The sequence below is a fragment of the Dasypus novemcinctus genome, chromosome 21, assembly GCF_030445035.2.
Source record: "Dasypus novemcinctus isolate mDasNov1 chromosome 21, mDasNov1.1.hap2, whole genome shotgun sequence".
In the NCBI taxonomy this organism is placed as follows: Eukaryota; Metazoa; Chordata; class Mammalia; order Cingulata; family Dasypodidae; genus Dasypus; species Dasypus novemcinctus.
The window spans coordinates 42,998,767-43,020,709 of NC_080693.1; the positions used below are offsets into that span (position 1 = coordinate 42,998,767).

At 54.9% G+C, this 21,943-nt stretch overlaps 1 protein-coding gene across 7 annotated transcripts; it reads right to left on the reverse strand.

Moving 5' to 3' along the window:
• Positions 1 to 14,291: 14,291 nt before the first annotated feature.
• On the reverse strand, positions 14,292 to 21,631 carry MRM1 (mitochondrial rRNA methyltransferase 1). Of its 7 annotated transcripts, XR_009182404.2 has the most exons (7): positions 20,833 to 21,623; positions 20,537 to 20,630; positions 17,263 to 17,395; positions 17,053 to 17,172; positions 15,911 to 16,786; positions 15,596 to 15,734; positions 14,292 to 14,499 (listed from the first exon to the last, which is right to left on the reverse strand). XR_009182404.2 is itself a non-coding variant. In XM_012526569.3 (5 exons), the coding sequence occupies exons 1-5, from the start codon at positions 21,402 to 21,404 to the stop codon at positions 16,647 to 16,649; spliced, it is 1,059 nt and encodes a 352-aa protein (XP_012382023.2). In that variant the 5' UTR covers positions 21,405 to 21,631; the 3' UTR covers positions 14,292 to 16,646. The 7 variants fall into 7 exon arrangements, 3 of the variants coding, with proteins under 3 accessions (XP_012382023.2, XP_058139853.1, XP_058139852.1); XR_009182405.2 differs by having other exon boundaries at positions 14,292 to 16,237; positions 16,341 to 16,786; XR_011646841.1 differs by having other exon boundaries at positions 14,292 to 15,734.
• Between the last annotated feature and the right edge of the window lie 312 nt (positions 21,632 to 21,943).

Genomic DNA, 21,943 nt, shown 5'->3' on the forward strand with positions numbered 1-21,943 from the left:
CTACAGCTGTGACTTGGCAGGACACAGCGATGATAAAGCCACCTGTAAAATGGGCCAACCTGGCCCAGCTCTGGGGACATGGGACGTCAGTGGTGACTGGTAAACTTGATTGCAGTGTACAGACGTTATGAGGCTAGTTTGGTCATTTTCACTCTGATCTCAAAAGATGTCTCAGCTCTGCAAAGAAGGGGATAAAACACGTCCATTATCCTCCTCCAGTCCTGAAGTCCAGCAGTGAGGATGCCGGGCGGAAAGTCCAGGGGACAGCACAGCTGAGAAGCAGCCAAAGAAGGGATGCTTCCAATCCTGGTTTTCATTTTGCCTGTGTCCACAGCATCTATTGCCCTTTGGTGGGGGGATCCAACACAGACACAAGGTACTACTGTCAACCAGAGGAAATCAGATGGAGAGAGTGGGGGGTGCAGGGGAACCGGGAGCATCAAGGAAGACTTTGGGAGGTGGTAAGTTGGCCTTCCTGGAAGGTGGACAAGGGTATGGGAGTGGGAAGAAAGCATTCAGGAAGTGGCCGCTGTGCCAATAAAGTCTATAGGGCAGACACAATGAGCAGAGATAGTGAGCAGACACAATGAACAGACACAACAAGCAGACAATGAGCAGGCAACAAGCAGACAGATGAGGGAGCCATGGGGTGGCAGAGATTTTAGGGTACCTAGTGTTTGGGGAATAGGGCATTGTTCTGAGAGGTGGTGTAAAGGGACATAAAAGGTCCCAAGAGGAATCGGGGACCCAGATTGGAGCAGACCATGGACAGATTTGACCATGAGGTTAAAAAGTCTGTACTTGATCCTAGAGGCAATGGGGAGCCACTGAAGGTAGACATGATCTGACTCACATTTTAAGTATACTGTCTGAGTGGGGAGATACTGGAGGCAAGGGGGCTACTGCAGCCCCACACCAGCCCTCTCCCCAGCACATTGTTACTCATTAACAACACCTGGGGGCTCTCGTGGATGAGCTGGAGACTTCAGGAAGCCCTTTTCTTACCTTTGTGCACCAGGCCCTAAGCTGAGTGGGTTCTGTTTTAGTTTCCTGGCTGCTAAAACAAATACCATACAATGGGTTGGCTTAAACAACAGGAGTTTATTGGCTTACGGTTTTGAGGCCAAGAAAAGTACAAAATTGAGGCATCAGCGAGGCGGTGCTTTCTCCCCAATGACTGTAGCATCCTGGAGCTGACTGCCCTCTTGGTGCAGACTTCGGCTTCCGTGGTCTGTCCTTGAAGTTATTCTTCTTTCACTTCACCGTTTTCAGTGCCTTTCAGGCATTGCTTCTGGTCATACAAATTTCACAAAAACCTTGTCAGCTTTGCACGCAGTTGCAGGGGGTCCAAACTATCAGATAATAGAATTTTCCAAAGATCATTCCTGGAAAACTGACTTTCCAATTCTGACTTTCTCTGAGATGTCTGACTGGATCCAAGTTCAGGCACAATCTCTTTAGCAAAGGGTTGTTCAGTTGAACCTCCACATGGAGCCCTGTCTTTTGGTGACTCACTTCCCAGAAGCTCAGGGAGGGCCTCGATGGAGCTGCTTCTGTTCCTAGTCTCAGAGCGCACTATCTGGACAGGCTGAGAATTTTCCATATTAGTAACTGCTGGTTTCCTTGTACTTAAGAGTTCAATCCTCAGTGTATCTCTTTCCCCTCTCATTTCACTATAAGCTGCAAGGAGAAACCAAGCTGCAGCTTCCACATTTAGCTTAGAAATCTCCTCAGCTAAATATCCAAGTTCATCGCTTACGAGTTCTGCCTTCCATCCAACATCAGAACCCAATTTTGCCACATTCTCTGCCACCTTATAATATTGTCTTTCTTACAATTTCCAAGGGCACATTCATCATTTCCTTCTTTTTTTTTTTTTTTTTTAGATTTATTTATTTATTTAATTTCCCCCCCCTCCCCTGGTTGTCTGTTCTTGGTGTCTATTTGCTGCATCTTGTTTCTTTGTCCGCTTCTGTTGGCTTCTGTTGTCGTCAGTGGCACGGGAAGTGTGGTTTCCTCACGGGCGCACTCCTTGCGCGTGGGGCTCCCCCACGCGGGGGACACCCTTGCGTGGCAGGGCACTCCTTGCGCGCATCAGCACTGCGCATGGCCAGCTCCACACGGGTCAAGGAGGCCCGGGGTTTGAACTGCGGACCTCCCATATGGTAGACGGACGCCCTAACCACTGGGCCAAAGTCCATTTCCCTAATCATTTCCTTCTAAGCCCTTGCCAGAAGTACCTTTAATGTCCATCTTTCTACCAACCTTCTGTTCATGACGAAGTATATTTTCTCTAAGATGACACAAACTTTCTCTACATCTCTCTCACTTTTGAGCCCTTACAATTCATCCAGTCTCTACCCATTACCCAGTTCCAAAGCTGTTTCCATATTTGTAGGTATTTGCAGTAGCAGCACCCTACTTTCTGGTACCAAATGTTGTTTTAATTTCCTGGCTACTAAAACAAGCACCATTCACTGGGTTGGCTTAAACAATGAGAATTTATTGGCCCGCGGATCTGAGGCTAGGGGATGTCCAAAACCAAGGCATTGGCAAGGCCATGCTTTCTCCCCAGTGACTGGCATTCTGGAGCTGATGGCCTGCCATCCTCAGTCCTTGGCTTTTCTGTCACATGACAAAGCACATGGCAGTGTCTTCTTTCTCCTCCAGGTTCCACTGACTTCCAGGGTCCAGCTGCTTCCCATGGCTTCGCCCTCCGTGTCCAATTCCTTTGCATATAAGGACTTCAGCCATATCAGATTAAAGCCCACCCTCATTCAGTTTGGGCACACCTTAACTAGTGACATTTTCAAAGGTCCTATTTACAAATCACCACAGGACAGGGGTTGGGACCTGAACATGCCTTTTGTGGGGGACATGCTTCAATCCCTAACAGACTCTGTGCCTGAAGGCAGGGGTGGGTGCATTAGTCAGCCAAAGGGGTGCAGATGCAAAGTACCAGAAATCTGTTGAATTTTATAAAGGGTATTTATTTGGGGTAGGAGCTTACAGTTACCAGGTCATAAAACATAAGTTACTTCCCTCACCAAAGTCTGTTGCCATGTGTTGGGGCAAGATGGCTGCCGACGTCTGCAGGGTGCAGGCTTCCTGGGTTCCTCTCTTCCTGGGGCTCCATTTCTCTCCGAGCTCAGGCACTGTGCTCGCTCTACAAGGCCACCTGTAGACTATCAGGCGAGCGGCTCTGTCTCTCTCCCTGGGGCTTCTGCTGTATCTAAGGAGTCATCTCCATTCCTCTGTGTTCTTCTCCTGTGTGTTCACCTCCTGGGCTCCAGCTCAAAACTCCAGCCTCCCTTCTCTGCAGCGCGGTTTCTCTGTGAATCCCCACCCACCAAGGGGATGCAGATGCAACGTCCTAGTGATGTGGCCCAATCAAAGCCTTAATCATTATTTAAACAAGGAAAAGTAAAACCTCTGAATCCAATACACTCTGATACGCACAGAGGAAAGGACCAGTTTATAAACATAATCCAATATTTCTTTTTGGAATTCATCAATAATATCAAACTGCTACAGTGGGGGGGGGGTGTGAAGCTCTGGGCTCTGGCTCCCCCCCAGCCCCCTTCCTGTCCTGGCCCTAACATTGATTGTAAAAGTCTTCAAGCACATTGAAAGGAGGAGGGGGAAAGTAGAAGGCGCCGGGAAGAAGGTGGGGGAGGAGGAAGCCCCATACACTAATGTCCAGGCGACCCTGGGGGAGGCGCCCTGAGTTAATTATCCCCGTTTCCCAGAAGAAATCATAATTAGGAATGTCAGAGACCACCACGGTGAGGATGCGGCCCCGGTGTCTCACAGCAAGGACTGCGGGAAGAGAAACTGAGGCTACGAGGAAGCAACTCCACTCCTCGCGGGAGGACTAGTCTGGCCCAGGGACTACCGGGGGGGGGGGGGCATTCCAGAGGTCCCCGCCCCCTCCAGAGCCCCCTCCCGGCCGTCCTCTCACACTCACACGTTTTGCCCTGAGAGATCTGGCCTTCGAAGATGCCAGCCGAGAAGCGATTCACCTAACTTCACTTTTAGACTCGTCAGCCTCGTCTGAGGCTGCCCACTGGAGTCCCTGTCCCCTACGAGATGGCACTGAGCAAAGGCGGGAGATGGCAGGGGCCTTCTCAGGGTGGGGTCCTACACCCTGGAGGACCCCAGGTGGGGGGTCTGGCAGTCAGGAGCCCTTCTGAGGGCAGGGTGGGTGGTAAGGGGAAGCGTGCTTGTGGGGTGACGCCCTCCCCTGGGCCAGTCCCCCTCCCAGGGCGGGCTCCTCGAGGGCAGCGGGGGCGGCAGGGTGAGGGCGGCAGGCATCCGGGCCAGGCTGGGGTTAGAATCCAAGACAGGGTGAGAGCAGAGAGAGGGAGAGGGCGGTTCCAGCTCCGCAGCTGGCCCTGGCCCCAGGCCAGTGTGGGCCGTGGGGCCCCAGCACTCCAGCTCACTGGTAGCCCCTCAGCAGCTCTCAGGCTCAGCCACCAGCCACCAGCCACCAGTGAGGAGGATTAGCTGAGGCCTGGGAGGCAGGGAGGGAGGCACCCGGCCGGCCCGGGAAGGGAGTGTGGGATCTCCCCAGGTCACAGGGCGGCTCTCAATGCCCCTTCCCACAAGGCCTGCAGTGGGAAGTGAAGCTGGGGGTCAGACTGAGCTTTGGCCACAGCAAAGTCACAAATCTGGCCTACTGAGGCCCAGCTAGACCCTAAAACTCAGCTTCCAACCCTCTCTCCCCAATCCCAACAAGCCTCTAGTGAGACACCAAGAAGAACTTACCAACCAGCAATGCTGCCTGAGCAGGGGCAGCTCAAGGTGTCCACCAGCCCCCTTACTCGGGGGGAGGCAGGGAGGACTCTCAGCATAAGAGCTGTAGCACCCCCATTCTGTCCTCAGGCCAGGCGGGACGGAGGGATGGACAGAACCAGTCTCCCCCCACCCCCCAAGTGTTCTGGAGAGAGGAAGGAAAGAGGGAGGCGACAAGCCGGTATCATCTGCCCCACGTAACTTATTAGCATCCAGGCGAGATTAATCAAGCCCAGGAACCTTGAGCAGACCCCTAATTAGTTGCTGCTGATAACTATATTTGTCATGCTCTCCAATTATTCCACTGTAAATTTCAGAGTTTAATTGCACCTTGTTCTTCATTGAAGTGTCACTGTTTGCACACGCTCCCCTAATTCTTTAGCAAATTTGACAAAATTCAGCATTAAATATAGATTATCTTTAGATTTCCATAATTAACACAACCAAACTGTCGCAGGCCTAAATATTTCTCCCAGCGCCATAAATCTGACCTGTCTCTGGAACCCGGAGAGCCGCTTCCAGCTCCCTGGCAGAGGCCACGGGGAGAACACGCACACACACGTGTGAGCTGACATGACACGCCTGCAGGGACGGGGCAGGAGGCGGTGGGTGAGGTTCCTGGAGGCACCTCCACCCCCAAACTTGTAGGGGGTCCCATCAAGGCCGATCCACAGTGCTTGGGGCACCTCGGCCGTGTCCCGGGCCCAGCCGGCCAGTCCAGAGTGGCTCTGACCCCCCGCCTTGGCGGGTGGGGCAAGTGGCAAAGCCCCCCTGCCTCACGAAGGCCAAAGGGCCCCTGCTGGTGCCTTTTCCCCATCATGGCTGACCTTGATGTTTGGCGACACCCTAAGAACATGACCCAGGCAGACACGAAGGCCCCCACACAATACCCGCCCCCAGGGCACCCCTTCAGGCTCACGAGGTCGGCTTGTGTCCATTAACCTCTCAACACTGTGCATGGGACGTGGGACACTTTATTTCAGACTAGGAGCAGGGAAGGAATCCGCCCCCCCTCCCCATCAGTTTTGGAATGTTTTCCACAAGCAATCCCCAAATCCAACACCCCAGCAAAGTCGGCAGGATGTCCCATTCCAAGATGACTTTGGGCAGGGCTGGGTGGGAGGGACACAGGGGTCAGCGCCCTTGGCTCCTGGGGAAAGCACCATATCTTGGCTGGCTGTGATGGGGGCAGCAGAGGGTCCAGAGTTCAACTGCAAAGTAAGTCGCCTTCCTGCCTTCACGCAGATGCACACACACACTTAGACTTACACACAACTAGAGGTGGATACACACAGAGACACACCACAGACAGACAGACACACATAGAGCTGCACACAAAGACATGCACAGAGAACCACAGACACATGTAAACACACACCGACTCACAAAACCACACACGCCTCTCTGCCCAAGTCCTGCAGGAAAACGGGGCAGCCAGATAGAAAAATACTCACTCCTTGGAAAGCAGCGGCCTATCAGGGTCTTGTCATGCAGGCTGGGGGGCTCCAGCTCCTGGGAGGGACAGATGGTTCCCCAGGGCCCCGTCGCCCTCCACACCACCTGCCACCCCAAGCACCCCTCTGTTTCCCTGGTAAAGCTATGGTAGGAATAGAAGGGCTGAAGGTGGAACTGGCAGTAATACCCTGGAACCTCAAAGTCTATTTCCAACAACTTTGGAAGAAAATCAATGGCCTTTAATGAGATTTGATTTTTCTCCACGGTGGGCTGGGCTGGGAGTTATGTAGGGATCTCTGGGTGCAACATGCAAGGAGATGAGCTGGGGCTTGGGGTACAGGGCCAGGAAGGACCCTGGCCCCGGGGAGGGAGGAAGCTCAGGGTCTGCGGTCACAGGACAGGCGGCAGACAGAAGGACCAGCAGACAGGATGCCAGGAAGCCACTGGTGCCACCCGCCAGGCCCAGAGGGGGGCCTGGGCCCACCTGGGTGTCTACCGAGGGCAGTCTGGATCCTGGACCCAGAGTCTGGATCTCCTGCCCTCAGAAAGAGGTGAGCGGCTGAGGTCCCCCAGGTCAGGGGGCTGGGCAGGGGCGAAGGGTAATGGGAAGGGACCACCCAGGGGCACGGGGCGTGCCACCCGCTCGGGGGAGTCAGTGGGAGGCACTTGTCAGGGGCTTGATTCTGATCTCTGCAGCAGAAAACCCTGCAGGAGGGATTTCAGGCCCTTGCTCAGATGCCAAAAATGAGGATCCGAGAAGCTAAAAATCTTTACTCAAAGCCACACAGCCAGTGAGTGGCTGAGGCAGAACGTAACCCCAGGCCTGCCAGGCTCTTCTGCCCTTCCTCCATCTGCAGGCAGCACCCAGATGGAAAAAGGGAGCCCAAATCTTCATCTTCTCTTCCCCTCTTCCAGCCCAGGTCTCTAAAATCCCTGGGTGGGTGGGGCCAGGGCTTGGGCTCAAGCTCTGGGGTGATGAGAACTCAGGGGAGTCTCCTCCACGAGACCCTAAAGCACAAGGCTTGCCCAGGCACAGAGCAGGCTCTCCCCAGCTGTTGCCTTCCCGCCCACCCTACCCCACTCGCCAAGGCTTTCAGCTCCCTCCTTCCTTGAAGAATCATGGAAGGGATCCCAGACACCATCACCATCAACTGTGTCAGCCTCTGCCCCTGTGCAGCATCCTGCCCGAGTGGTCGCCTGGTACTTGTACATCTCCAGTGGCAGGGAGCTCACTACCTAAAAGGTATGCTCTCCAACCTCTGGAATCCTGTTGGGCTGAGCCTGCAAACTGACTAGTCCCAATCCTGCCCTCTGAGTCACCTCTCTGCCGCACGACAGCCTGCCTGTAATTTAACTACCATGCTCGCTGCCCACTTCCAGCCGCACCACCTGGGGGCTTCCATTCTCCTGTATACATGTCAATGCTTCCTTATTTCCTCAACTGCTCCCATCCTCCTCCTACCACCCACCTTTGTGTCAGCAGAACTGCTAACAGTAGAGGGGAGTAATTAGAAGCAATGATTTTGGAGTTAAGCAGACTGGGATTTGCTTCCCAGCTCTGCTTGTTCCTAACTGTATGAACTTGGGCAAGTTGCCAAATGTCCCTGCGCCTCAGTCTTCCCATCTCTACGACAGGGCAGTGAGAGCAGCTCAGATAGCTGGCGTGAGCATCATCTCATCGACGAAGCAGGCGAATGTCACCGTGGTTATGATACTCTACGAGCGGTCAGAGCATGGAACCATGTTCTGGAAGCTTCCCCCTGTGGAGGCTGCTCAGTTGGGACCAGGGCAGCCGTCATCCCGGGCTGACCATCCATTCACAGCCGTGCCTGCTCCCCCCTTCCTTTCTGACTCACCTCCTCCCCCTCTCCTTGCTGGCCTCCTAGCTGAGCTGAAGTGCACCAAGCATGCCCCCACTGGAGGGTCTCGGAATTTGCTGCTCCCCAGCTGGAATGCTCTTCCCCCAGAGAGCCACATCGCCCGCTTCACCTTCCTCAGGTCTTTGTTTAAAGGTCACCTTTTCAATGCGGCCTCTTCTAACTGCCAGATTTAAGATGGGCCATGCCTCCGACCCCACAGTGCTCCTGCCTCCCTTCCCTGCTCTATTTTTAAAAACTTTTTAAAAAGATTTATTTATTTACTTTTATTTTATTTATCCACCCCCCCATCTGTCGGCTCATTGTTTGCTCACCTTCTCCAGGAGGCACCGGGAACTGAACCCAGGACCTCCCACATGGGAGGGAAGTGCCCAACTGCCTGAGCCACATCTGCTCCCTTATATAAATATATATATATATATACATTTAATTTATCTCTCCCCACCCCCTCCTTGTTTGTACTTGCTGTGTCTGTTCATCCTCTTTCTTTAGGAGGCATCGGGAACTGAACCCAGGAACTCTGATGTGGGAGGGAGGCGCCTAATTGCGTAAGCCACCTCCGTTTCTTCCCTGCGCTATTTTTTGCATGACATACTATATAATTTTACTTCTTTGTTTGGTTTAGAGCCCATCTCCTCCTACTTGAATATAAGCTCCACAAGGGCAGGGGTCTTTGCCGACGTGCTCACTGCTACATCCCCCTGGCACATCAGTGCGTTTTTGTTGAATGACGGCATGAGCTCAGCGTCTCTCTGGCCTCGGAGGCCCTCTGCGTACCCCCCCACCCCGCATCCATCCTGTAGGGGTCTGCAGCTTTAAGGACCCCCTCCCCTAGGCTGCGGCAGGCCAGGCCCCTGGCTTTCGCTCCACTAGGGCCCGGGCACCGTCCCACCCGTTAATACCAGCCGCTGGCAGCCGCGCCTGAACGCCTGCCCTGATCGATCACCAGCCGCTGTCATCGATCTGCCCCCGCCCCCTCCCCCGGGGTATCAGGAACCAGGGGGAAGGTGAAGAGAGGGTCGGGCAGGGTGAGGAGAGATGTGCAGGCACAGCTCCTGAGCGCCGGCCGCGGGGGGCAGCAGGAAACAGAGCTGGAGATGGGGGCAGAGAGAAACCAGCCCCAGATAGGAAAGGCAAGGAGGGAGGCACAAAAGAGTAGTTGAGGGCCTACTGTGTGCCGGGAGAGTCTTCTCTGCAGCCCCGGCACGACTCTGACAGAGAGCAGTTGTCGGCACCGTTTTACAACGAAAGCTCAGAGCCTCAGAAACTTGCCCAAGGCCTGGGACTTAGGATTTGGGAGCAGAAGCAGGACTGGAACCCAGGTCTGGGCGTCTCCCGAAGCCGAGGCTCTTTGCAGCCCTAAGCTTTCACTCCTGGCGGGTGGCCAGGACCCTCCCAGCATGGGAGGGGCCTTCTCAGCAGAGTGGGAAGCTGGGCAAAGCACCCCAACCCCTCACTGGGGTGGCCTGCTTAGAACTTGGCCTCTGTCAAGATGGTGCTGCAAACAGGACAAATACTGTGTGATTCCATTACTATGAACCAAATACATTGTGTAACATATTGTATGATCAAAAAAAATTTATATGTATCCAGTACATTTAATTGAGAAATGTATGGTTTTTTTTTTAAGATTTATTTTTTATTTCTCTCGCCTCCCCCTCCACCCCCCAGTTGTCTCTCTCTGTGTCCATTTGCTGTGTGTTCTTCTGTGTCCACTTGTATTCTTGTCAGCAGCACCAGGAATCTGTGTCTCTTTTTGTGGCATCATCTTGTTGCATCAGCTCTCTGTGTATGTGGTGCCACTCCTTGGCAGGCTGCACTTTTTTCACGCTGGGCGTCTCTCCTTATGGGGCGCACTCCTTGCGCGTGGGGCTCCCCTACACGGGGGACACCCTTGCATGTGGCACGGCACTCCTTGCGCGCATCAGCACTGCATGTGGGCCAATTGCACACGGGTCAAGGAGGCCCGGGGTTTGAACCTGGACCTCCCATGTGGTAGACGGACGCTCTATCCGCTGAGCCACATCTGCTTCCATGTATGTTTTTATTCAACAGTGTTTTCTTTTTAGTTCTTAATTGTTTATATTTTCAATTATTAAATGTACAAAATAAAGTTTAAGAAAATAGAAAAAAAAAAAAAGATGGTGCTGCAAAGCCAGGGTGGGGGCGGTTCGCGCAGGGAGGTGCTGCAGCAGGGAAGGCTGCGTCGTGGGGGTGAGGGCTTGGCCTCAGCACTGGGGCTCCCAGCTGGTCCTCAGGCTGGAGGCTGTCTCTACCCAAACCCCAGCTCCCACCCTCACTCTCCTCCCTCCCGAACCTTGTGATTGCCACAGCAGGGTCCTGGGCGAATTACTTAACAACTCCAAGCCTCCGTTTCCCTCTATAAACCAGAAGGAATAATAGCACCTTCCCCAAAGCATCGTTGTAAGGATCCAATGAGATGAGCACACGGCAGGGACGTATAAATGTCAGTGCCGTCGTCGCATCCCACTGCTGTTCCTCCTGCTCCAAGCACACATCGCCCAGACCCTACACCCCCTGAAGTACGGCGGGCGTGAGCGTGTGCATCTGATTTAAACAAGGGCCAGCCCCTCGCCCAGTGCCTGACCCACGGCTGCTGCCCTCACCGCGGGGACCACGTAGGCCAAGGCTGGGCTCGGCAGAGCTGAGGGTCCGAGAGAAGCTACAGAGCTACCCCCACGCTCAGTCATCGCCCGTTTCAGAGAGTCTAGAGCAGCAAATAATCCAGCTGGAATTTCCCTGTGGCTGGGGAGAGACTTTGTGACTTGCCTCCTCTGAAGCTGTCTGGAAGCAGAAGGTCAGGGTTGACCGAAAAGGTGGTGAGGGGTTTACCCTCCAACCCAGAGAAGGGGACACGAGGGACGAGCCTCCGCCCTCGGCACTCAGTTGCTTGTTCGTTCAATGCATACTAAGCACTCAGCATGTGCCTGGCCCTGTGCTGGGAGCTGGGGATAGGAAAAATGAATAAGGCTAATTTCAGGGAGGAAAGTCTGGGGGAGGGGGTGTCTTAGAGCGGGGGAGGCTCTTAAAGAGGCCTGCAGGGGTGGGGCAGGGGCCACGGTCAGCGGTAGGGGGCAGGGGGCTGTAGGGCTACGTCAAGAAGGGGACCTGCTCCCCTGTCAAGCTGCCTCCCTTGCTCACTGACTTCTTGATTTCTTCTACCTAAAGGAAAGGTTCAGCCCATGGAATTTTTTTTGAGATTGCAGATAGACCATGAAAGGTACTACTTTTCATGGAATCTCCCTTTTGACCCCCCCAAACCTCAAAGAAAACGCTGCTGAGGAGGGGGGCTGCGGAGGTGCAAGGGGGAAGCGGAAGGGGCCAAGTCCAGCCAGCTGGTGCGGTGGGGGCGGCCCAGGCGCAGCCCCGCCTCCCTTGCCCCCGCAGCTGGTGAGGGGCGTCCCCTGGAATGGCATACTGGGACAGAGAGGGCATGGGCCAGTGGCAAGGACAAGCATTGACACAAGAATCCTGGGAGTGAGGTCGAGGCACCTTGTTTAGAAACAGCCTTTGCAGAGCTGGAGGTATACTCTCCTGGCCCTGACCAGCCCCCACTCCCGGTCCCAATCTGGGAAAGAAATTGAGACAATGAACTGGGGGCAGAGCTCACGCCCCTTTCCACCTCTCTGAAAACGCTAGTGGCCTATGGATCTCTGCCCACCCCCTTCCATCCACCCCAGTTGGCTAAACAAGATTCTGCCCTCTCTGGAGCTGCTCTTTTGCGTGTAAAAATAACAACGGCTGCCAGTTACTGAGAGCCTCCGATTCACCAGATGCCGTGCTACTCCCTTGTAAGGCACAGTAGCCCCCGTTTTACAGAGAAGCACCAGAATGTCCTGCCGGGGAATCCACCAGGTCATCCAGCTGGGGAGAGCGGGTCGAGATTAGAACCCAGCACTGTGCCATGTTCACACCGAGTCTCCCAGACTGGAAAGGAAGGAAAAGTGGCCGGGTTGTGATGCAATCCCCAGGTGCTCGGCCCCGGCAGCAGCCCCTCCTGGTCAGTAGCCCCCTGGCCCTCACCAGCCCCTCTATGTGCCTGGGGAGCGCAGGCCTGGGAGGGGCAGCACGGAGCTCAGGGCTGGGTAGGAAGCAGTTAGAACTTTCCATAGCACCACCCCCCACAGGACGAGCTGAGGACCACCAGGGAGGTGTTAATGAAACAGGGAAGCTGCGAACAGACCCAGGAGTGATTCCAATCTGACACCTCCACCCCAGCCCCCACCAGTAATGAGCTGGGACCTGCCCTTCTCCCCAGAGACCGGGGCGAGGGGAGAAGGAAAAGTCCTTGGGCATTTTTGTAGCTTCTGACTCCTCCTTTCTTTATCATCATTATTAGAATCACTGCAATAAAAAGCTCCCATTTACTGAGCACCTACTATGTTCAGGCACTGTGCTAGGTTCTTTTCATAATCCTATCATTTAATCCTTAAAACAACCTATGCAGCAGGAATTTCTTATCTCCATTTCACAGGTGGAGACACTGAGGTTCCAGCAGGTGGGAAGCAGAGCCAGAACTTGGACCCGGCCCAGTCTGACACAGAAGTCTGTGCTCTCGATGTTTCTCTGCCAGGGACCCACTGGGTCCAAGCAGGAAGGGGGTGCTGGGGAGAGGAAAGGGCTCTGCACCTACCACGTGTCCTCCCAGTTCCAGAACTGGGAAGAAGAGCAGGGTCCTACCACCAAACCGAGTGCTTGTTCCTGTTTTCTGTCCATCTCCTTCCCACACGTGTACAATGAGCGTTGGGCCGGGGGCTGCCGGGGGAAGGGGTGGAGAGGGGTTTAGGCGAGGAGGCTTGAGAGGGGGGAGGCTGGGAAGACGCTGCCTCCAGGCCCTGGGAGGGAGGGGCTGCGCCGCTCCGTGGAGTCCCGTGTTTGTAAACATCATTAATCAGGGATTAGCAGATGGGCACGCTAATTGCACCTGTGGACGCGAGAGACCTCGAGGTTGATTACATTCACAAACTGTGGGGATCCCTGGCGCCTGGCCCTGCAGGGGTGGGGGTGGTTGGGACTAGTTTGGTACCCCAGTCCCGGTGGGGAGCATTTTAACATCCTGCCAAAAAGATTCGGGCCCTGGAGGGGGCGGGGAGGGGTTGCTGGCCACAGTTCAGCGGCTCTGGGGATACCAAGTCAGTGCAAATCCTTCTGAGACCCGTTTCCCTCTAGGCCAGGAGCCCTGAGGGAGAGGATCCTGCAGAAGTCATTTCATCCCCCTCCATTCTCCAACACCCTCGTTGTTTTGGGGGTAAATCAGAGCTGTGATGCAGTTGAAAGATACCCTAGAGCCTATGGGGAAACTGAGGCCAGGTTGGGAGAAGGGCAGAACCCAGTGCCCCAACCTCCAAGTCTGTTCCCAGGGGCTGCAAGGAGCAGCTAATCTTCTACGGGCACGGGGCTGACTTTACAGGTATCCCTTCATTTAACCCTTTGGCCCTCTCAGATGGCTACGTACTGCTCTCCCATTTTACAGGTGAGGAATGCTAAGGCCTGTTAAACTCAAGGGCGTCCACATTTACCCTGCTGGCAAGTCACAGTGCAAGAACTCAAACCAAGAACTGCTGAGAGCAGGGCCACGCTCTTGACTCTCCACTGCTGTTCTCTTGGCCGGCATCGTCCCATCTGAGCCCTGCAGGGGAGGGACCCCCCGCCCAGCCCCTTCAGGCCCACAGCCACAGCCACCCCAGCTCCTGTGCACCCAACACACACTGAGCAGTGGCTCCGCACTGGGCCTCTGTGTGTGCACGTGGCGGGGGGGCAGCTAACCGGCCACCCCTTTGATTCAAATGAATTTGCCTTCCAGGACGTGGGCTGCCCAGGGGGTGGGGCAGGGAGGGACCCCCGGGTTAGACCCTGCACTTGATTGCCCAGCAGAGCGGCCCCTCCAGGTGGCGTATTCTACCACCGAGGAGCAGCACGGCTGGAACACATTAGACTGGGAGGTGTCTGGGCAGAAGAGGGGATGCTGGTCTCCGAGTATCCCCTTATGCTCACTTCTGAGTTCTGTGTGGGCCTAGTCCTAGAGAGCAGAGCTCAAGTCTGCACCCCCAAACGCAGAGATTGTATGACACCTGCGTTTTGTCTTCATCAAGCTTTGTATTATCTAATTCTGGGATGCCCAGTCCTTCAGAATTTACAGAATGCTTTTTACTGACGTGCTCTCATTTTATTTTCACAACCTCCCCACTGGGAAGGGGTAGGCAGAGCGGGTATTAATGGCGTTCTCCCATGTTCCAGACGAGGAGCCCGAGATGTTGTCCAGCTGGGAAGTCCTGGAGCCAGGGCCGGACCGGCAGCCTCACCTCAGGGACAGGGCAAGTGGCCATCCTGGCTCCAAACTCTCAGGCACACGCTAAAAGGCACAGGCGTGCATGGACGTGGGGGCGGGTTCTTGGACACGCGCGGGCGGCTTGAAGGCCAGCGATTCTGGAACCTGGCCACACACTGGCAACTGGGGAGCTTTAAGAACGGCCCCCTGCCCTCGCCAAGTGGATGTCACTGGTCTGGGGGCCTCTGGGCCTCTGGAGTATTAAAAGCTCCCCCTGGAGGTTCCAGGGTGCAGCCAAGTTGCAAAACCTACTGCCCTGGGTGAAGCTGAGGCTCCTGCGTGCCAGCAGAGGTCAGAGCGGCCAGTTTGTGAAGGGAATGGGGCGGAATTAGACTTTAAAGAGATCTTAAGCCCTCTTTAAACAAAATAAAACGACTCTCTCAAGTGGCATTGCCATTCAAATTTCAGATAAATCCATCCCAAGGAAAGGAGGGGCTACTACTGAGCACCAAGTCTAATTCTCTCTGTCTCCAGGCAGGTAGGATTATCCCCACTTCACAGAGAAGACAACCGAGGCTCAGGTGAGTGAGCAGCTTATCCAAGGTCACGGGATCAGGATTCGAACCCAGGGTTACTGTTCCCCAAATCCAGACTCGAGGGCAGTAGTTTGCAACCAGCGGCAACTCTGGCAGTGTCTGCAGGTACCGCTGGTTGCCACAACCGGGTGGGTGCCCGCTGGTGTGGACGGAGGCCAGGATGCTGCTCAGCCTCCCACAATGCACAGCACAGCCGCCACAACTAGAGAAGGATCTGGCCCAAGTGTCCATAGGGCTGAGAGGCTGAGAGACCCGCTCTCACAGATGCCAGCCTCCGCTGCACAACAACCAACCGGGGAGCCCGAAGCCGGAGGCCTGGGTTGCACCGGACCAGTCTCTCTGGGGGCAGGTCCCTGGTGGCTCTTTTTAAAGCTTTCCTGAGCCACTGCTCTCAACGGCTTATACTGGTGGCTTCTGCTCCATTTGTGGGGCCCTGACAGAGGAGTGCTCAGTCTGTCTGAGCCAAACAATGAAATAAACCGCAGCCCTGTCTCGCCACCTCACAGAAGCAAAAGCGAGGGCTTTGGTTCACCAGTTCCCTCAACTAGAGGCACTGACTGAGGGGGGAGGGTGGGATTGCGTACCCCAGCTCGAACGTGTTTTTAGTCTTGGTCCACCTTCTGCTGTGTGGACCCGTTGTAAATGAGACCCCGTCAAGATGTTACTTCAGTAAGGTGTGGCCCCCGTGAATCCAGTTGGGCTTCAGCCCGGATTACCAGAGTCCTTTAGGAGCAGAGAAGGGTCAAATGGAGAAAGAAGCCATGGGGACCAGCCAGAAGCTAGAAGCTAATGGAATCACCAGAGGAGAAAGATGGCACCATGTGCACTGCCATGTCACAGAAAAGCCAAGGAACCCCCAAGTTCGCCAGCCAACCCCAAGAAGAAGCAAGCCAACTAGCCTGTGAAACTGTGAGCCAAAAAATTCCTGTTAAGCCAGCCCCTTGCATGGTATTTGCTTTAACAGCCGGGACACTAAAACATGGCGATGCTGGAGGTCTCTGAGGTGCTGGAGACGTCAGTTCATCTTCCCCTTTCCTCGCCAGAGGCTGCAGCCAGCGGCGCCCCCAGGAGCCTGGGAAAGCTCCCCGAAGGCTGTGGACCAAAGAGCGAGGCTGCCACCTAATGGAGGAATTGGAAGCGTGCCGCACGTGCTGAGAGCCTGCTGGATGCCCGGGGATGTATCTGCTCCTCCCAACAGCCCCGTGCCGCAGGTGCAGTCATGGACCCTGCGGCACATAAAGATGCACTCAAGGACACGCAGTGGGCCCACGTCCCAGCCGAGAGTCACACCCAGATCTGTCTACTCCACATTCTCACTCCCACATTTACCACAGGCAACAACCAGTTCAGGAGGAAGAGCCCCCCTGGACCAGGCTGCCAGCTCCTCCCTCTGGAAACCTCGATCTCGCGACTTCCAGGCAGGGCCCTGAAAGCTCCTTCTGGAAACTAACACACTTGACCTGCAACTGCAAGAATAACATTCACACAGGAAACAGCTCTCGTGATTCCGCAGCCAAGGTCCTTCCCACCCCCCAGGACAGGTGCCAGTCACCGAGGGCCTGGTATCCTCGTGGGCAGGTTCGGGGACACTGGAGCACATGGACGTATGTGCACCCGCATCTAGGACAGGCCAAATCAGCCTCCATTTTGCTTCTCTTTTCCTGGGTCCTGGGCCCCTTCGGGCCTTTCAGACGTGGCTGAAGGTTCTTGGGGATCTTGGAGATGTTGCCATCTTTGCCCCTTCCTTTGGCTGCAAATGGTGTGAAGAATAATTCCTGCAGACAGAGAGAAAGAAGAGAGCAGGAGAGGGAAGAAGGGGGAGAGGAAGGACCGTGCCCAGAGCCCTTGCTGTGTGCCCAAACCACCCTCACTTCATCTTCACGACCACCTCAAGAAGTATTATTTTCCCCATTGTTACCTGAGCCACAGAAAGACTGAGCAACTTTCTGACAATGAACTAGCCAGTAGATGGGACTAGCAAGAAGCCACACCTGTGCAGTTAGAAAGAGTGAAGTAAGCAAGGGGGAACGAACGCACTCACCGGCAGCCACGGAGACGTTCAAGGACTCGAGTCCCGGAGGCAGGTGCCGTGCAGGTAGGATGGTGAGGAGAAGCTGGCAGGAGGCCTGCACCTCTTGGGATAGTCCAGAGCCCTCGTTCCCTGCAGGGCAAGGGGTAAGCAGTTGGAACACTAGCTAGGGAGCTGGACACTCAGTGCTCCCAGCCCAGAGAAGCTAGGCCATCTACTTACCTAGCACCAGGAGGGTGGGCCGGTCCCAGAGGAACTCCAAGCAACTAGTGATGGGGATCTGGGAGCACGGGGGCACCTTAGGCTCTGGGCAGCCCACTGTGCCTGCTACCAGCCAGCCCTGCTGGGCCTTGGTCTGAAAGAAGGAAAAAGAAATCACGTTCCTTCTAGCTCACCAAACGTTCCTCAGAGCGCTAGTCAAGAAGGCATCCACTGGGAAGCGGACATGGTTCAAGCAACTGGGCTCCCACCTACCACATGGAAGGTCTGTGGTTTGGTTTGTGGTGCCTCCTAAAGAGGACGAGCAGGACAGCAAGCTGGAGTGATGGGCAGACATGGTAAGCTGACACAACAACATAATGCAACAAGAGACACAAGAAGAAAAACGTAACAAGAGACACAACAAAGCAGGGAGCAGAAGTTCCTGGTGCCTCCTAAAAGAGGACGAGCAGGCTGGCGAGCTGGCACAAGAGGCAGGTGTGGCAAGCTGACGTGACAAGATGATGCTACAAGAGATACAAGGGGGAAAACAATGAGAGACACAACAAAGCAGGGAATGGAAGTGGCTTAAGTGATTAGGTGCCTCCCTCCTACATCGGAGGTTGTGGGTTCAGTTCCCGATGCCTCCTAAAGAAACAAGGTGAACAGACACAGCAAGTGCAAACGAGGGGATAGGGAGAGATAAATAAATCTTAAAAAAAAAAAAAAGGAAGGCACCCAGCCTTGCCCATACATTCATTCACTCACCCATCCCTTTGATTCAGCCCATGGTTATTAAACACGTAGAATGTGCCGGGCTCTGTTCTAGGAGTGAGGATGGGGGGGAGGGGGAATAAAACAGAACAAAATCCCAGTCTCTTGGAAGGGTGGTCAGGGAAGGCCACGCTGAACTGAGGGAGAGGAGAGAGCACACGCAGACATCTGGGGGAAGAGCGTTCTAGGCTGAGAGCTCAGCCAACACAAAGGCCGAGAGAGGAGGCACTTACCTGGCATATTTGAAGAGCCGTAAGGGGACCAGGTAGAAGGGAGCCATCAAGAGACAGAAGAGGCAGACTCACAGGTCACTGGGATGACTCTGACTTGTACTCTGAGAGATGCAAAGGCTCTCAAAGTGTTGAGCAGAAAAGTGACACTGTCTGACTTATGTTTCAACAGAATCATTCTGCTCACTGTGCTGAAAGCCAATAGCGGAAGCAAGGAGACCAGCAGGAGGTTTCTGCCATAATACAGGCAAGAGGTGACAATGGCTGGGACCGGAGGGTGGGAACGGAGGAGCGAGCAAGAAACGGTGTGAATGTGGAAATAAATTTAAGGTAAAGCCAAAAGGATTTGCTAACAGGATATACATGGGGTATGAGAGCAGGCGGAATCACAAATGATGCCAAGGTTCTTGGCGTAAACAATTAAGAGAAAGGATTTGCTAACAGGATATACATGGGGTATGAGAGCAGGCGGAATCACAAATGATGCCAAGGTTCTTGGCGTAAACAATTAAGAGGATGGAGTCGCCACCGACTGTGATGGGTGAGGCTGCAGAAGGAACAGGGGCTCAGGTCTATAAACGGTAGGTCGGAAATGCCCATCAGACAGCAAGAATGAACTGTCAGGAAGGCAACTAGATACATGAATCTGGAGTTCAGGAGTGAGATCCAGGCTAGGCTATCTATTTGGGAGGAAAGCAGGTATCAATGTAGATCAATAGGTGTAAAGGCTTGAGACTGGAGGAGACCAAAAGGAAGTTGACCTGGGAAACACTAACATTCAGAGGTCAGGGAGTTGAGGAGGACTCACCAAAGACCACTCTGGGAGAAGGCACAGTGAGGTAGGAGGAAAGCCAGGAGACCGAGGGTCCTAGAAACCAGAAAGGGCGTTTCAAGGAGGAAAGAGTGGTCACCTGTGCCAAATGCTGCTGGTGGGTCGAGAAAGATGTGGCCTGAGGCCCAGCCTTTGGAGGTAACAACACAGAGGACACCGATGACAAGTACACTAAGTGGAGGAGTCAAAGCATGACTGGTGTGAGATCAAGAAAGAACGGGAGGAGAGGGGATTTTGTTGTTTGCATGCTGAGGAGAGAGGGACAAACGATGATGCAAGAGGTAGGAGAACTGCTGGAGCAGTGTCTTCAAGTAGGCACAAAGGGATGGGGTCCAGGGCACAAGGAGCAGGGCTGGCCTCTGCCTGGGACACTTCCAGTTCTTCCATAGGAACAGGAGCAAAGAGACTCTGGATTAGATGCTGATGGGAACAGATGCGATGGTGGGAGTTTAAGTAAGTGCTCTGCAGAACGTTTCAGTTTCTCAGGAACTACTTGCTTGGGGGGGCTGAAAGTGAGGAGAGGGAACCCCATCACCTATCAGGCTTGGCTGGGCCAAATTTCCTCTGAGGTCTATCTGCAAGGTGGGTAAAGCCAGGCAAAGCTTCTAGACATGTGTCGTCTAATACGGTAACTACCAGCTACACGTCACCATTAGCAATAGAAATGTGGCCAATCAAAATAGAGATGTGCTGTGTATAAAATGAAAAAAGGAATGTAAAATTTCTCATTAATAATTTAAAAATTGATAATGTGGAAATGACAGTATTTTGAGTATACAGTTACTGGGTTAAGTAAATTAATATTAATTTCCTGTTTGTTTTTGCTTTTCAGTGTGGCAACTAGAAAATTTTAAATTACATACGTGGCTCCTATTATCTTTCTACTGGACAGAGCAGTTCTCCCACCCATCCTAGCGTTCTCACCTTTTCAAAGTCTACTCTGAAGTGGGAATTTCTCACCACCTAGACCAGGGGAATGGACAGGGGACTGCCAAGTGTAGGGCAACACTGCCGCCTAGTGTCCAACAAGAGACACACAGTTGAAGACAGCCGCTGGGCCCAGGGGGGGTTTCTGAGGTTTACCCTTTCCTAGACATTAAAATTTTTGTGTGTGGGGAGAGGGTGAAGGCAGCAAGGAAAGGCAAAAAAGACTCGTTGTCAGGGAATCTTTCAAGCTGGGTCCCAACTCCACCAGCTCCCCAGAGCTGAACAAAAAAAAATTTACAGTGGATAAACTTGGTAGGCAATGAGGCTCTGCCTGGGAAAGGACTGCATTAAAAGGCATAATGCTAAGAAAGAGTCTACTTGTGGTTTGAAGAACTCCAGCATGATTCCCTTCTCAAGGGGACTTAGAAGGCCGTAGGAGGCAACACCAACATGCCTCCTTCTCCCCTTCCCTCCCTATCAGCTGCTAGCTGAGAGGATTTCTGTGCCTCCCCCTCGCCCCCGGCCCCCCCATTACCTGCAAAAAGCTGGCCAGGTCACCAGTGGAGAACACATCCATCACCTCCATAGATCCCGCGCTGGCCTTGCTGACTACTGGGGTGAGGGGGCAGCTGAAAAGTTTTCCAACAGCCGCATGAGGTTGGTGCCCTGCCCTACACCAAGCCCAGGGCCCCGTCCTCCCCAGATCCCCAGGAATTAGGGCTCTGAGTTCTGACACTAGAGGCCTAGCTGGGGGGACACCCAGGGTCAAGGTACTCAGGATATTGCCTGGGCCTCCAGGCTGGGGCACATGGAGAATAGGGGCGTCCCTACCTGTTTCTCCGACTGGTGATGACTTTATCCACTCCGAGGAAGTGAGCGGAGCGCAGCACGGCCCCAAGATTCCGGGGATCCTGCAGGCCCTCGAGGACAAGCCATAACTGCTGAGGGTCGTCGCCTGGCCTCGCCTCCCCGGCTTCAGTCCAGGGCCGGGGTCGCAGCGGGCTCACCTCCATGCACACGCCCTGGTGGACTTGGTGGCGACACAGGGCGTCCAACTTCCGTCGTCGGGGCCGCAGAACTGGGATGCCCCGCGCCTCCGCCTCCCGGAGCAGCTCGGCCCTCTCCCCCTGCAGCCCGGCCCCGCTGGCCTGGAGCAGAAGCCGGGTCACGTGGCGACGGGCGGCTCGCAGGGCCAGGAGACACGGGGACAGGCCAAAGAGGAGCTCCAGCCCCCCGGCAGACCGCGGGGCCGGCGCCAGGTCGTCCAGAAGCAAGCGGCCTAGCTCCTCCCCGCCGGGCCGTTCCCCACGACCCCGGGGCCTAGCCGCTTGGGAGAAATGACGAGCGAGGAGGCGACCTGAGCAACACCAGGTCGCGCCCCCGACGACCGAGAGGAGCCTCATCGCGCGGGCCTCGGGGACCCGATGTCCCTCGCGGCGTCCCTGAGAGATCCCAACAGTCGGGGTTCGCTTTCAGGCCCCCTACCTGGCCCCTCAGGCAGAGGATCAAAAAGTAGCGACTCCTCGCTCCGAGATGTCCCGGGACGGGACAGCCGCGCCGCGCCCGCCCCCTCCCAGGCTCCCACGAGGGCCTTTCGGCTTCCGGGTTCGCGTGCCCCGGCCAGCGACGCACTGCGCATGCCCGGCCGCCAGGCCGTTCCCACAGCGCTTCCTACAGGACGGGCTGAGCGGCGCCCCGAACGCCCCGCGCCCGGCGCCGAGGCGCACTCCAAGCGCGCGGACCCCTTCATCGTCACTTCACCCCTGCCCCGCAGGTCCTGGGTCGTCCGTCCTCGCAATCCGCCGGTCTTCCCCAAACGGCCAGAGATGGAAAAGGTTTCTGCACCTTCAATGTCGCAGGAGGCCGGGGGCCGCGTTTAACCAGAGGCAGCAGGACATGTTAGGGGATGTGCTCGCCTTCCCGTTCTACCAAGTCATTCTTG

What these genes read in the sequence shown, in the direction of transcription:
- MRM1 (XM_058283869.2), bottom strand. Translation starts at nt 21,404, where the DNA reads ATGAGGCTCCTCTCGGTCGTCGGGGGCGCGACCTGGTGTTGCTCAGGT. An exon ending in ATCACCAGTCGGAGAAACAG is followed by an intron (nt 20,631 to 20,832) that starts GTAGGGACGCCC and finishes AAAACTTTTCAG; the next exon opens with CTGCCCCCTCACCCCAGTAG. An exon ending in ACCTGGCCAGCTTTTTGCAG is followed by an intron (nt 17,396 to 20,536) that starts GTAATGGGGGGG and finishes TCCTTCTTTCAG; the next exon opens with ACCAAGGCCCAGCAGGGCTG.